Source organism: Canis lupus, chromosome 18 (assembly GCF_048164855.1).
Source record: "Canis lupus baileyi chromosome 18, mCanLup2.hap1, whole genome shotgun sequence".
NCBI classification, from domain to species: Eukaryota; Metazoa; Chordata; class Mammalia; order Carnivora; family Canidae; genus Canis; species Canis lupus.
In genome coordinates this window covers 52,684,863-52,699,833 of record NC_132855.1, presented here as the reverse complement: position 1 = coordinate 52,699,833, position 14,971 = coordinate 52,684,863, and the positions used below count along the sequence as shown (strand labels likewise).

The 14,971-nt window shown below is 49.7% G+C and overlaps 2 protein-coding genes and 2 long non-coding RNA genes across 4 annotated transcripts in view; 2 read left to right on the top strand and 2 right to left on the bottom strand.

Moving 5' to 3' along the window:
• The window catches only part of SND1 (staphylococcal nuclease and tudor domain containing 1), a 420,606-nt gene that overhangs the window by 47,541 nt on the left and 358,094 nt on the right, over positions 1-14,971 (bottom strand). The gene's annotated exons all lie outside the window — the stretch shown is intronic.
• Positions 1-14,971, bottom strand: part of LOC140609204 (uncharacterized) — a 79,138-nt gene that overhangs the window by 28,012 nt on the left and 36,155 nt on the right. The gene's annotated exons all lie outside the window — the stretch shown is intronic.
• LOC140609201 (uncharacterized) lies at positions 577-6,972 on the top strand. The gene is made up of 3 exons (XR_012011134.1): positions 577-1,178; positions 1,527-1,693; positions 6,436-6,972. It is a non-coding gene; the product is annotated as an uncharacterized lncRNA (long non-coding RNA).
• Positions 11,003-14,584, top strand: LRRC4 (leucine rich repeat containing 4). The gene is made up of 2 exons (XM_072784461.1): positions 11,003-11,819; positions 11,992-14,584. The coding sequence occupies exon 2, from the start codon at positions 12,092-12,094 to the stop codon at positions 14,042-14,044; it is 1,953 nt and encodes a 650-aa protein (XP_072640562.1). The 5' UTR covers positions 11,003-11,819; positions 11,992-12,091; the 3' UTR covers positions 14,045-14,584.

Here is a 14,971-nt window from a genome sequence, read left to right as displayed (position 1 = left end):
AGCCATTTCAGTGTGCTGTCCTTCAGAGAAGTTTAAAATAGATCAGTGACAGGTTCATGAGAACACAGTTTACCGTTCTTGGCTGGTAGTGAGGCAAGAACTGAAAAAGTGGGGATTCATAGCCAGGGGGTGGCATTCTGAAGTAAAGGAGTATAAGTTTCAAGGTAGTCATGTTATTCTTGTATAGAAACAAACAAATCTACCTGTCAGTTCAGGCCAAATTTAGAATTGTGTGTGAGAGACAGTAAGTAAAAGAGAGAGAATATGAACATGAGCAGATCAATTGACCAACCAACCAACAAACTGAGGAATTCTAATTTTCTCTACACTTGCTAGAGGAGTGGAGGGTGCTAGCTTCTTTATTTGAAGTTCTTTCATCCCAAATTCTTCTAGATATAAAGGTGATTCCCACTAGAAGCATTTGCAGATAGAACTGCATTTAAAAACATAGACCAAGAGCAGGCTGGAGGCTGGGAAGATCTAACTCCTGAAGAGGCTCACATCACAATAATAAAGGAATGCAGCATCTAGGAACCTGGGTGTCAGCCAACCTACCAGTCAGTCCTTTGATGACTCATGGGGAAGCCAGTGGTGTGAGCTCCAGGCTGGTCTCCTGGTGTTCCCAATGCTGTATTCCTCTCCACTTCTAAGGCTAGAGAGCCTGTCCCTCTGCTCAAGGATTTTGAAGGGGCAGGGGGCACAGTGAAGATGCTCACAATGGCATCTAAGAGACAGAATTCAAGTTCACGTTTCCATTAGGATCCCTCCAATTCTACCTCTGAAGCTCCTTAGAGGAGATCAAAAGAACCCACAGAGCACTAGGCTGGTACTGGATGAAAAACTAATAAGGCCACACCAACTGGAACTAAGAAAACTCTAGCCGTAGCTGAAGCTGGAAGCATGAAACTGAAAACAACAAGTTTTGTGAGCCAGCTTGATGGCTACAGATGCTGAGCCACAAGAAACCGAATAGCAGATCAAGAAGGCTGGCAGAGAAGAGGTAGTGCCAAAATAGCACTGCCTATGAACTGAGGGGATTAGAGTGGCTTGGAGACCACACAAGAGATTCAAAAATAAACTGCAGAAAAGGACACAACAGGTTTCAAGCTAAATTGAACAGATTAAAACAGAGGTAGTTCCAACCTGAGCATACTTCTTAAAGTCAGAAATTCCCTAGGGTAAGTATAAAAAGTATGTTCTCAACTTGTTCATACTTTCTAAACTAAGTTTTTCCCTGGAGCAGTGAGCTGCTCCATAAAAGACCCTAGAATATTCCCAGGAAGATAGTTCAAAGCTATGGGACTGGAAAAAAAAAATTCTGTGACACACTCATAGTGGAATAAAATGGAGTCACCACATGAAGAAGCAGGTTCTCTCAAAGCAAAAGGGAAACGAAATTAATGATAAAGCTGGTGAAGGACCCAGGTGGCCTGGGCTCCCAATCAGGCTCACCACATAGCTCTTTGCCTTGTCTTGCCGGAGTGTTTTAAATTAAGAGTTTGTTGATGGAATTGTTTGTTCTTTAGGCATACAGAATTTGAAGACTGACAGCTAACAGAGATGAAGACCCTGCACAGAAGCTCTGGGCACCTCTCATTGCCCAGCTGGATGCCCACCAACTGTGCTATAGCTTAGGCACTCAGTGGGATATTTATAGTTGCCTTTATATTTACCCAGCTCTCCATAAAATGAGGTAATGGGGCGCCCTTTACTGCTGCTAGTGGTGATTGTCCTAACATTCTTTAATTAGCAAAAAGCGTTGGCACAGCCACTTTCAAAACATTTGATCTTACTGTCCCGGTGTTCCCTATTTCAGGCTCAACAACCCCCACTCCCTTTGGAGAAAATGCACTTTAACAAATTTGAAATTGACCGGCACGTGTGTACATGAGCACAGTTAAGTGTATCTGCGTTTCTCTACTCACTCTTCTGCTCGGTCCTCACACATCACAAACTGCCAAGAACCTGTGAGGCTTTGTAACTCTGTGAAACTCTCATGAATCTGTCCGTAAGGGGCTAGGAATTCTAAAAATTGAGGACTGGAGAAAACTTAAGGTCACTAGGATCCTCCTTAATTTTCCCAACATCAAAAGCAAAAAACAAAAAAACCCAAACCCTGGTGATTCCTCACCTATCTTTTCAAAGATTTATAGAGCAGGGCTAGGGCTATTGATATACGACTAGGGAAGCCTGAGCTCTTATTCACAAGGGCCAAAGAACATTCCTCTTTCCTCTGAAATAATTCACTATTATGATAGAGGTACTGGACATAAGATGGGAAGGGTGAAGGGCCTCTGCTTTCTTGGGGATGTGTAATAAACGAATAATCACATAAACAAGATAATTTCAGATAATGGTAAAAAAAAAGAACAAGAAAATAAAACCTGTAACATAATGTTACTGTGAGTGGTGGGGCTATTTTAAACAAGGCAGTCATGGAAAGCCTCTATGAAGAGACCTGTTCTGGAAGGAACAAACACCGGAAGAGTAGTGGAAGGACATTCCGGGTAGAGGACAGAGCCGAGGACCTAATAGGGAGAGAACTGGCTTACAGTATTCCAAGAGAAGAAAGCAGAGCAGTATAGCTTAAGTGGAAGAAATGAGGAAGATGGTAAAAATATGAGGGTAGAGGTGCAGGCAAGGCAATGATGGCTTAGGACGTGTGGTCCATGGTAAGCAGTTTGGTTATCAAGTTAATTATGAAGGGAAGACACAGGAGCATTTTAAGCAAATCAATAACAGTGTAATAAAATGTCACAAAGATCACTTTGGCAGCTGTGGAGAATACACTGTTGAGGGCAAGAGTAAAAAGCTACGCCTTTAAGAGGTAATTTCTTAGTTCTGAAGTAATATTCTGTGGTCATCTCTTATGTTTACATTAAGGGAAGCTGGGGAGAGGGTATATTTTTGATCTGTAAGTCAAGAAATTATCTAAAAAAAATTAACTGGTAAGAACAATGGAAACCACCTTATTATTGTTAATGGAGAATTAAAAGGTCTAAATCAGGTATGCTGCCAAAGACAGAGAAGTGTAGGGTGGGAGGAGGGGAAGGGAGAGGAAAAAAAAAAGGATCAAGAATCGACTTTGGATAAATTATTTCATTTCAACACTAGTTTCCATATGAAGAAATAATAGCTGCTGTGGTCACAATCTACTAATATGGAGTGTGTTTTCCCTTACTCCCTTCTTGTCCAAAAATACCACACAGTAATTATAGTTATGAATTCCACTTCATACATGAAGAATTTGAGCCTTACAGAAGTAACTTACATATGCAGTATGCAAAAGGCAGAACCAGGATTTGAACCCAGGCCTCTAACTCCAGAACACTTTCATAACGACCACTATAATGCCCCACTAGCACATGCGCAAGCACATGTATGTCTGCCTCCTCCTCCCGAGCTCCACACTATCTTATAGGAATCAGTTTGGGGGAAAACTTGTTTGGGTTTCTCCCAACCAAAATATGAATACATTTATACACACTGGCAAATCTGTGAAAAGGTTAACTATAGGCATGGACCCCTACGTAAGGATCCAATTTATGATGGCACATATGAATTGTTGAAAAGTCATTCTATGCATAACTCCCAGTCCCACATCTGAATTTGCTGGACTCTGATCTTAATGTGTCTCTTAGTCTTCAATGAACAGGAAGCTCAACATATATGTGACATAGTTATACTTGAGCCAGATTAGGTAGTAATGTCAAAAGGTACTTCTAGCATTACTGGTAAATGCTCGGGATAAAATACTGGCAAATGTTCGAAATAAAATCTAGAGGCCAGGTAAAGAGTGAGCAAATTACCAAGACAAGGGATCACGAGAAGCATAAGGCAAGCAACAGGATGCAGATGTTTCACGTTGATCTAGTCAGCCTGCCCCCTTCACTTGGCTCATGTGATCTGTCCTAGCTGCTGAGCTGACTGAGGGACAGACGGATTCCTTCCCTCCTGGGGGCTGTCCTGCTCCCATGCTGCTCCTCTCTACTTCTCAAGCACAGGCATGTGGAGGGGCACACTGCTGGCTGTCAGATGCACCCTTCCCTTCCGCTCCCTCTTAAGTGGCACCTCACAGCGGTTTATAATGTGGGCACTAGACAGATGTGAGATTGAACCTGGCTCTGGGATGCCTGGATGGCTCAGAAGTTAAGCCCTGCTTTCAGCTCAGGGTGTGATCCTGGAGTTCAGGGATGGAGTCTCACATCGGGCTCCCTGAGGAGAGCCTGCTTCTCCCTCTGCCTCTCTGTCTCTCATGAATAAATAAATAAAATCTCAAAAAAGGAAAAAAAGAAACCTAGCTGTCACTGTAGTAAGCTCAGTGAGCCCCAGAAAGGTTATGTCCATATCCTAATCCTGTGACTATGACCCTATTTGGAAAATGGGTCTTTGTGGATATGATTAAGTTAAGGATCCTGTGATGAATTCATCCTGGATTACCTAGGTGAGCCCTAAATCTAATGACAAGTGTCCTTATTAAGTCACAACGCAGAGAGAGAGAGAGAGAAAGAGAGAGAGAGAGAGAGAGAGAGAGAGAGGCAGAAGAGTCAACATGACCACAAAGGCAGAGATTGAAGTGATACAGCCACAAGTCAAGGAATGCAACAGTCACCAGAAGCTGAAGAGGGAAGGAACAGATTCTCCCCTAGGGCCCTTGGAGGGAGCATGGCCTTGCCATATTTTGCAATTCTAGCCTTCAGAACTGCGAAAATAAATTTCTGATGTTTAAGCCACAAATATGTGGTAATTTGTTATGACAGCCTCAAGAAACTACTACAGTCACTTACTAGTTAGTTCTGTGACCCTGAGAAAGCTGCTTAAATCCATCTGCAAAATGGGGACTCTAATGGTACCCACCACTCGAAAACTGTGAGGATTACATGGGCAAGGACACAGTGCCCCGTACCTGTGAACCCCAAGTAAATATTGCTGTTCACATCATTATTGTTACTGCTGTACAAAGGGAATTAAAGAGAAGGATAGAACACAAGAGCCTGTAGTGGGCCTGTGCACCTGCAGAGGTGAACATTTCTAAGGCTTCTGGCTGGACCTCGGGTCTGTTTGAACACAGAGGAGGTTGTGGCTAAAATGGGCACCAAACCGATTATTCCAAAAGAGGAGGCTGTGGGGAGCTTTGGGAGGTTTCTCCCTTTACTAAGGCCTACCAGCCCACAAAGAAATTTTAAGCCCCAGGAAACTAGCCTCAGGAGAGAGAAAGGCCCTTCTATTCTATAGTTTTTTCTGCCATTCTTATTAAGCATCTCGTCTCTTCTTTGCTGAGGTTTTTGCAAATTACTCTGGATGAGACCTGCAGAGAAAGGGCTTTTTTTTGTACACTTCCTTCTGATTTCCTTAAAGAACAGAATTCTTGGGGGTGGGGGAAGAAAAGTGGATTCTCAGGGCACTCAGAAGAGTAATTTTACAATACCTGGGTTCAAGGGATAAAACCCATTTCCTTTATGATCATGTATATACAGCAATGGTATAGCCACAGCTTCACTAAAGAATCACAGCCAAGAGGGGTGCCTAGGTGGCTCAGTTAGGTGTTTGCCTTTGGCTCAGGACATGATCCTGGGTTCGGAGATGGAGTCCCACAGCAGGCATCAGGCTCTGCTCAGCAGGAAGCCTGCTTCTCCCTCTCCCTCTGCCCCTCCCCACATTTATGCTCTGTCTCTCAAATAAAATAATTAAAAACTTTTTTTTAAAAAGGATCACAACCAAGAAAAATAACATTATTATTATTTTGCAATAGTGATTTTATCCATGAAAAACATCGTGATCGGTTGACCGTGTAGGGGTATTTGCATACATGGGGGAGAGTGAGAGATGCAAACATATGAGAGCTTGAGTGCACATGATGTGTTCTCTGCTTGGTTAAGAGGAGGTGACTATTTCCATATGGATGGTTTCTTATACTATTCTGTTGTTGCTAATTCACCAATCAACTGATGTCTTTCCTTCATTTGTGGAGGATAATTTCTGTACTATTTTTTTCTTTTCCTTTCTTCCTATTTCCCAAGTTCCTTTTCCACCCTTGCTCTTGTTCTGTTCTTTCCTCGAATGGAAGAGTAAAATCTATAAAAGTGGAAAAGGTGCTTGAGTAGAGGTTGGCAGCCCAACAGTACTGAAAATAGGAACTAGAGATTCAGAGCATATGTGATCTTCTTACCACTGGTGGATCTACCTTAAGGGACCAAAAGCCTATTGGAGGCCAAGATAACACTTGGCCAAAGATTATTCAGTCCTGGCAAACTCTATGAGGCATTATGGACATCTAGTGGCTGCTCGGAATAATGGCTCAGGGATGCACATCAGTGTAGGGAGTAGTCTAGCTCTGGGCTTTATCAGGAGCCCAATTATCCTGACTGAGTGAGGCGGTCCTGTGTCCCCTTACAGTCAGTTCCCTGGGTGACTATTTCTTTCATTTCTTATTAGGATTTCAAAGTCACTCAGAATGGCAGACTGGTTCTACTGAAGACCCATCTTGATCCCTGTCCAACAAAGTATAATGACAACACCGTATAAGACCACAGAAGACCATGGTCTTCAAGTTCCAGGCTTAAACATCATTACGCTGTCCTCCCGACCAAGGGGCAGAGCTCAGGAATGACAGACTCTATCAGTCAATCCTGTGGCTTTAGGTCAGTCACTATGCTTCTCTGAACTTCACTAATGACTCTGATGAGAGGCTGAGTCAATATACTCTCCAAGATACCTTTCACTTTAACATTCTGTGATCTATCAGCCTTTTTAGTAGCTGGGAAAACAAAGTGTGATCTACTCTGCTCTGGCACTGTGAATCTCTAGATTCAACTAAAGGAAGCATTCTCTTCAACTTTGTGGCTCATTTCCAAGTCTTGGCTACCATCCCAATGGATTAACCTTCTTCAAAGAGCTATGTATCTGAGAAGAGGTGGGAATCAGGGACTATGAAAGTCGGAGGGAATATTCTAGTCTACTTCCTTCAAATAAAGAAACCAGTGTTTGGAGCTGTTTTAAGATCTATAACAGGGATCCCTGGGTGGCGCAGCGGTTTGGCGCCTGCCTTTGGCCCAGGGCGCGATCCTGGAGACCCGGGATCGAATCCCATGTCGGGCTCCCAGTGCGTGGAGCCTGCTTCTCTTTCTGCCTCTCTCTCTCCATGCCTATCATAAATAAATAAATCTTAAAAAAAAAAAAAAAAAGACCTATAACATTGTCTAGCCAGTGTCAAAAAGGAGACTAGAACACAGGTATCCCAACTTTAGGGCAGGTACCAAGTTGCTGACAAAAACCTTGCCTAATCACTGGCTGGCTTCTTCAGTTCTCTCTGGCTTTATCATAGCAGTCTCTCTATGCAAAACCACAAGTGACAACATTCTTGAGCCAGTGCTTCCTCTTACTCTTCCTCTCAAAGTTTAAGCTTTCCTCTTTGTTTCTTGGTTGTACCACTCCAAATCAAGGAAGCTGTCAGAACCAGGGGCTGAAGAGCAATGGATGACGGCTAGACATTCAGGCTCTGGGGTTAGAGATCTTAGGGCCACTTTCAGTTCAAAAGGACTGTGGGGCGCCATGGCTCTACAGCCTCATCAGTCAAGCCTATATCTTCTGTGGTGCTCTCTCGGCTTAGCCAGCCTCCAGAGGGCAAAGCAGTCCCATCTAGAACTCCATGGGCTTCACCAAACTTGGGCTTATTCATGGTCATCAATCATTCACAAATATTTACTGGGAGACAACCTCATTATTAAGTACTGGCTGGATCCAAGGCAGCCCACCCTTCCATCCACCTATACCATAAGGGGGCATAACCTTTCATTTTCAGTGCCTGGAGTGAACAGATGGGGTCTGAGTTTGCCTACATTGGCAGGAAACCGTCTGGGCAGAGTCCCTCTGTTGCCTGAAGAGGTGAGGGCAGCCATACCCCAGTGTACCATCACACCCTGGCCGGGGTGTCCTCTGGCATTCTACCAGCCTGATGCCATTTGTGGCAAGGAGAAGAACCACTCACCAGTAAGCTTCTGATTTTCCTCCATAGTTCCCTGTCAGGATAGGATTACATTCCCCGGATCTATAAGATGGTAGGGTTCTGCTTGAACCTGATGACGTGCAGATGGGGCTTCAGCCAGGAAAGCAAAAGGAGCCACTGCAGAGCCCAGATAAAGCCTAGTATCAGGGTTTAACTTATCTCCCCTTCTCTCTCATTCTTTCTCTTGATGAATCATTGTGAATAAAACAAGTTAAAGGATGTATTTTCTCAGTTCCTCCACTCCTACCCTTTGTTCTGTTTATTTCTCACACACCTGTCACTGAACTTTTTTATACAGCCTTTCCTTCCCTTTGCTTCTGTCATTTACTCTCTGCAACGTAGACACAATGGACATTTTTGTTAGTGATGAAAACACTGGGCTCAGGGTGAGAAGACTGGATTGAAATGCTGGCTCTGCTGCTTTGAGGATGTATGACCTTAAGTGTGTTATTTGCCTGCATGAGCTCAGTATCTCCATCTGTAAAATGGAGGAAACTATGGCAATTGCTTCACTGAATAAGCAAAGATTAGACAAGAATACAGATAAATTATCTCTCTCTCTCTCTCTAAATATCCTTGTAAATGACTTTTTGAGGTGGAGGAATGAAACCTGAATTCTCATCAACTGGGAACAAACTGGAGAATTACTTCCATGCCCAAGTTTCTTTTTTTTTTTTTTAAATACAGTTTTTCTTTTTATTTATGATAGTCACACACACACAGAGAGAGAGAGAGAGAGAGAGAGGCAGAGACACAGGCAGAGGGAGAAGCAGGCTCCATGCACCGGGACCCGACGTGGGATTCGATCCCGGGTCTCCAGGATCGCGCCCTGGGCCAAAGGCAGGCGCCAAACCACTGTGCCACCCAGCGTTCCCCATGCCCAAGTTTCTATACATCTGCAATCTGCCAGGGTTCACATCTTGGCTCTGCCATTTACTATGTAACTTTAGGCAGCATATTAACGATTAAAGTTGTTGTTATTTGACTGCAAAGGCAGGATCAAAATGTCTCAGTAATCAATGGGGAATCCAGCTTGCCTACCGTGGAACTGTTTCCAGGAATTCAAGAATTCCCTGGCATATTTAAGGGCATATTCCCTGCCCAGGTTACTGGGCAGCAGACAATCCTGAGACACAGGGGTGGTAGAATGCAGAGAGCTGAGAAATCCAGGACCGCCTCATTCCTCAGCATTAGCCCATACACAGGCAGAGGGGGGTGGTTTATCTAACAGGCAAGCTTGCCAAGGTGGAAGGGTGGGGCACGAGGGAGGAGTCTGGTGGCAGTCCCTGAAAAGAAGCAATACTAGACCAGTGCCATATTCTAGGGCTTTCCAGGGCTTAGCCACAGATGGCTCCACCCCCACTAGGCAGAGAAAAGGGCACTCTTTTTCTGGGGTGGGAAAAGGCTGACCTAGTCTGGGTTCTCCTACACGGGTCTGTGAAATGCCCCAGGGTGTCGCTTCACCAGCAGTGAAAGCAGGTTGCTATGCAGTACTTCTCGGGAGATCCAGCAACAAAGGGGAGCTAGTGAAGCCCTCTGGCAGAAGACTTGAGACCCATCCTACTCCAATTCTCCCGGCTTAGCGAGGGGAAAGGGCGACACAGGACTGCCAAGGAGTGAGAAGTGGTTGAGGCTGAGGCTCCCTGAATGAATGGGTTCTCCAGTGGTTTCTGGGAGTTCACCTCAAACCCTCCTGCAGGCCGCTGTGTTGTCCCAGGCTGTCACTGCCCGGGCTCCTCACACCTGGGCTTTTCTTCCACTGTTTGCCTTCTCTGTAACCCTCATTAAAACAAGAACGACAACAACAAACTGCCATTTAAAAGTTAAAACCGAGAAGGGGTAAGGAAATTTGCAAGGGAGGAGGCAGGACGAGGCACCGATGCTGCTGCTGCGGAGCCCAGGCTCTCGGTCCTCTGGCTCCAAGCAGCCCCGGCCGCCCCCGCGTCCCCACCGCGCAGCTCCCAACTCGCGTATGCTGCCCGGGCCGCGCGGCCAGGCGCCCGTCAGCAGTCGGCGGGGGGAGGATGACGCGGTCCGGACGGGAGGCCAGCCAACTGCAGCAGCCCCGTCGCGCCACCAGCTTCCCAGTCCGGAGCCCACCGCGTCCCGAGCCAGAGGGGGCCCGGCGCCCGGGGGCGGGGCGGGGCACCAGCCACGGTCTCTCCCGCAGCAGCCCCGCCGCTCCAGCCTATCAGCAGCCGCCCGGCGGCTCCCTCGGCCGGACCAAAATAGCTGCGAACGCCTGCGACTTGCGCGCGGCCCCTCACTTGACGCTCACTCCGGCTCGCCGGCCCGGCTCGCTCGCCCGCTCCGCTCCCCTCGTCTAGAGGGGGCGGGGGGGAAGTGCCGGGGTGGGGAGAGAGAGGAAGGAGGAAGGGAGGGAGGAAGGAAGGAAGGACGGGAGGGAGGGAGTCGGACGGACGGAGGCGCGAGCTCGGAGCTGGGGCTGCGCGGCGCTGGAAGGCGCCGGCGTTAACCCCTCGAGGGCAGGCGGCGGAGGGGGAGCGGTGTTAATACATAAGAGCACTGCATCACGCTAATCTTCTCCCCAGAACACTATGCGTCAGCAGTACATTCACGTTCTGACTGAAGGACAAAAGGATGAGAGAGCAGTCTGCGTGGCTGCTGCCTGCAACACCGCGAGCCCGGCGCGAGGAGGAGACGGTGGGCGCCGAGCGCAGGGGCCCCGCTGCTGCCGCCGCCGCCGCCGCTAGCAAGCGCGGACCATGTTCTGGAGCTCCGGAGCGTTCCCCGCAGCCGCGACCCCCGCTGCTCACGCCGCCGCCGCCAGCGCTCGGGCCGCTGCAGCAGTCCGCAGGCGGCGCAGCCTCTGAAGGCGCCGCGAGCCGAAGCCCGGAACTCGCTCCCTCAGCACAGAGCCGGAGCCGGCGGCGCGCCGGGGGCCCGGCTGCGGCGGGCGGCGGCGGGCGGTTGCGCGCCACCAGGGGCTGTGGCCGCTGCCGCCGCCGCCGCCGCCGCCGGACCCGCGCCCGCCCCCGGACTCCCTGAAGGGGCCTTGCGGTGCGGGCGCGACCCGGCCGCCGCGCGCTTCCCCGGGCAGCGGACCTGGTCCCCGCGCTGCCTCCACGCCGCTGACCCTCAAGGGGCTTGGACGGACTGCTGCTCCTCGCGCCGGCAGACGGCGAATTGGGAAACTGAGCCCAGTTTCGGTCTTTTTAACCCTTAAGAGAAGAGGCGAGGAGAGAAGGGGGTGTGTGTCTGGGGAGGGCGAAGGAGCCGCGCACACCACCTCTTAACTCTCACGGCTGCAGCAGCTGCCTCCGGCCGGGAGCCGCCGACACACGGAGAGGGGGCAGCGCACGCAGCGGCAGCTGCTGGCGAGCGAGCGAGCGAGCACGGCCTGGGAGGCTTCAGGGTGCCCCTCAGCCCCGCCGGGTGGCAGCCGCGGGAGCGGGCCGGGGGCGCCGGAGGCAGGCTCCGGCGATGAAGCGGCTTCCCCCGTGGCTGGTGCGAGCCGGTGCCAGGGTCCAAGGACAAAGCGGCGAAGCGCTGGTGGCGCCGCTCCTCGGGCTGAGGGGGGGGCATGCACCTGCATAGCCCGCCGGGCCTTGGCTCTCCCCCGCGCGCCTCAACGCCTCAACTCCGCCGCTTCGTCGTAGCCTGCTCCGGATTTACTAGAAGCCATTTTGTCTCCCCCACCCCTCCCCTCCCCTCCCCTCCCCTCCCCTCTGCCCTCCCCGCCCCCTCGACTTCCCCCTTTTGTTAATTAAAACTAAGAAGTAAGAATGGCAACGACGTGGCCGGCTCCGGTGGAGAACGCTTAAGGACACCACGCCAATCCCTTCCTTCCGAGGTAGGTGACAGCGACTGGATGGGGATGGTTGCCACGGGGGAGAGAAAGTCTCAGCTCTCTGAGGGGTTGCCTTGAGGGGGGCTGGAGACGCTGGCCACGCTGTCGTTGGGCATGTTTTTTTCCGCCGGTCTGCTCGTCTCTCTAATCGCCCCCTCCCCACCTCCTTCTCCAGATGGAAAGAGGAGCTCCTAGCTCATTTAAGCCGGGGTAGGGCTGGTTCTCCTTTCCGAGCCAAAATCCCAGGCGATGGTGAATTATGAACGTGCCACACCATGAAGCTCTTGTGGCAGGTAACTGTGCACCACACCTGGAATGCCGTCCTGCTCCCCGTCGTCTACCTCACGGCGCAAGTGTGGATTCTGTGTGCAGCCATCGCCGCTGCCGCCTCTGCCGGGCCCCAGAACTGCCCATCCGTTTGCTCGTGCAGTAACCAGTTCAGCAAGGTGGTGTGCACCCGCCGGGGCCTCTCCGAGGTCCCTCAGGGTATCCCCTCCAACACCCGGTACCTCAACCTCATGGAAAACAATATCCAGATGATCCAGGCCGACACCTTCCGCCACCTCCACCACCTGGAGGTCCTGCAACTGGGCAGGAACTCCATTCGGCAGATCGAGGTGGGGGCCTTCAATGGCCTGGCCAGCCTCAACACCCTGGAGCTGTTCGACAACTGGCTGACAGTCATCCCCAGCGGGGCCTTTGAGTACCTGTCCAAGTTGCGGGAGCTCTGGCTTCGCAACAACCCCATAGAAAGCATCCCCTCTTATGCCTTCAACCGGGTGCCCTCCCTCATGCGCCTGGACTTGGGGGAGCTCAAGAAGCTGGAGTATATCTCAGAGGGCGCTTTTGAGGGACTGTTCAACCTCAAATACCTGAACTTGGGCATGTGCAACATTAAAGATATGCCCAATCTCACCCCCCTGGTGGGGCTGGAGGAGCTGGAGATGTCAGGGAACCACTTCCCTGAGATCAGGCCTGGCTCCTTCCATGGCCTAAGCTCCCTCAAAAAGCTATGGGTCATGAACTCACAGGTTAGTCTGATTGAGCGGAATGCTTTTGATGGGCTGGCCTCACTTGTGGAACTCAACTTGGCCCACAATAATCTCTCTTCTTTGCCCCATGACCTCTTCACCCCACTGAGGTACCTGGTGGAGTTGCACCTACACCACAATCCCTGGAACTGTGATTGTGACATTCTGTGGCTAGCCTGGTGGCTTCGGGAGTACATCCCCACCAATTCTACCTGCTGTGGCCGCTGTCATGCTCCCCTGCACATGCGTGGCCGCTACCTGGTGGAGGTGGACCAGGCCTCCTTCCAGTGCTCTGCCCCCTTCATCATGGATGCACCTCGAGACCTCAATATCTCTGAGGGTCGGATGGCGGAACTTAAGTGTCGGACTCCCCCTATGTCCTCCGTGAAGTGGCTGCTGCCCAATGGGACAGTGCTCAGCCATGCCTCCCGCCACCCAAGGATCTCTGTCCTCAATGACGGCACCTTGAACTTTTCCCACGTGCTGCTCTCAGACACTGGGGTATATACATGCATGGTGACCAACGTGGCAGGTAACTCCAACGCCTCGGCCTACCTCAATGTGAGCACGGCCGAGCTCAACACCTCCAACTATAGCTTCTTCACCACTGTCACAGTGGAGACCACCGAGATCTCACCTGAGGATACAACGCGCAAATACAAGCCTGTTCCTACTACATCTACAGGTTATCAGCCGGCATATACCACCTCTACCACGGTGCTCATTCAGACCACCCGTGTGCCCAAGCAGGTACCCGCAACAGACACCAATGATAAGATGCAGACCAGCCTGGATGAAGTCATGAAGACCACCAAGATCATCATTGGCTGCTTTGTGGCAGTGACTCTGCTAGCTGCCGCCATGTTGATTGTCTTCTATAAACTTCGGAAGCGGCACCAGCAGAGGAGTACAGTCACAGCCGCCCGGACAGTTGAGATTATCCAGGTGGATGAAGACATCCCAGCGGCGGCGTCTGCAGCAGCAACAGCAGCTCCATCCGGTGTATCAGGTGAGGGGGCAGTAGTGCTGCCCACAATTCATGACCATATTAACTACAACACCTACAAACCAGCACATGGGGCCCACTGGACAGAAAACAGCCTGGGGAACTCTCTGCACCCCACAGTTACCACAATCTCTGAACCTTATATAATACAGACCCATACCAAGGACAAGGTACAGGAAACTCAAATATGACTCCCCCTCCCCCCAAAAACTTATAAAATGCAATAGAATGCACATACACACACACACACACACAAGACAGCAACTTTTGTACAGAGTGGGGAGAGACTTTTTCTTGTATATGCTTATATATTAAATCTATGGGCTGGTAAAAGAAACAGATTATATTAAAATTTAAAAACAAAAAGTTAAAACAAAACTATTTTCTAACTTGTAAGTTCTATTTAAAGGGGGAGTGGGGTTCTTGGGAACGTTGTGGGGCAGAAGCCACAAGTCAACTTGCTATGATGCCAGAAGGGATTTCTGATCTAAGGTTGAAACTAAGATGAACTAAAACAACAAACATCCCTAAAGAGGCAGGGTGTGGGCTGCTGAGGGGTGCGGATGGGGTGGGGGGCAGACGGTCATTTTTTAGAAGATGCTTCATAGCATACAGGACTACCCATTTCTAGAGACACCTTTCTTAAGCTGAGAGCTGTCTTTGCAAATTTCTCTTATTTTAAAAATACAAAAAAAAAAAAAAAAAAAAAAAGAAAAAAAAAAAGAAAGAAAGCACCAAGAATTTGTACTGTGCTAAGTGTTGCGAGGCAATAATTTTTTTTTTCATCAGAGGCCAAGGGGAAGATAGACGTGTAAATGTATTTTAAACAGGAAAACCACCAAACTTCAAGTGACTCCTTAAAGGGGCTCAGTCCTTCCGTCTGTCTGTGTGCACAAGTCTCCTTGGTTTGTGCACTGGGACACGCGTGCGACCCGCCTGACAGCGCACCTCAGGAGGGAGCAGAGAAGGAAGGGAGCTGGCGTAGCTCTGAAATGCTTTCCCACTGCACCAGATTCCTGCAGATGGGTTTAACCCACTCTCTGCAAGGCATGTGTCTATTCAGGGTTTCCCTTGAGGGAGGAGGCCCCTGAAGGGGGTGCGGCAGCAGAGGGGGGACA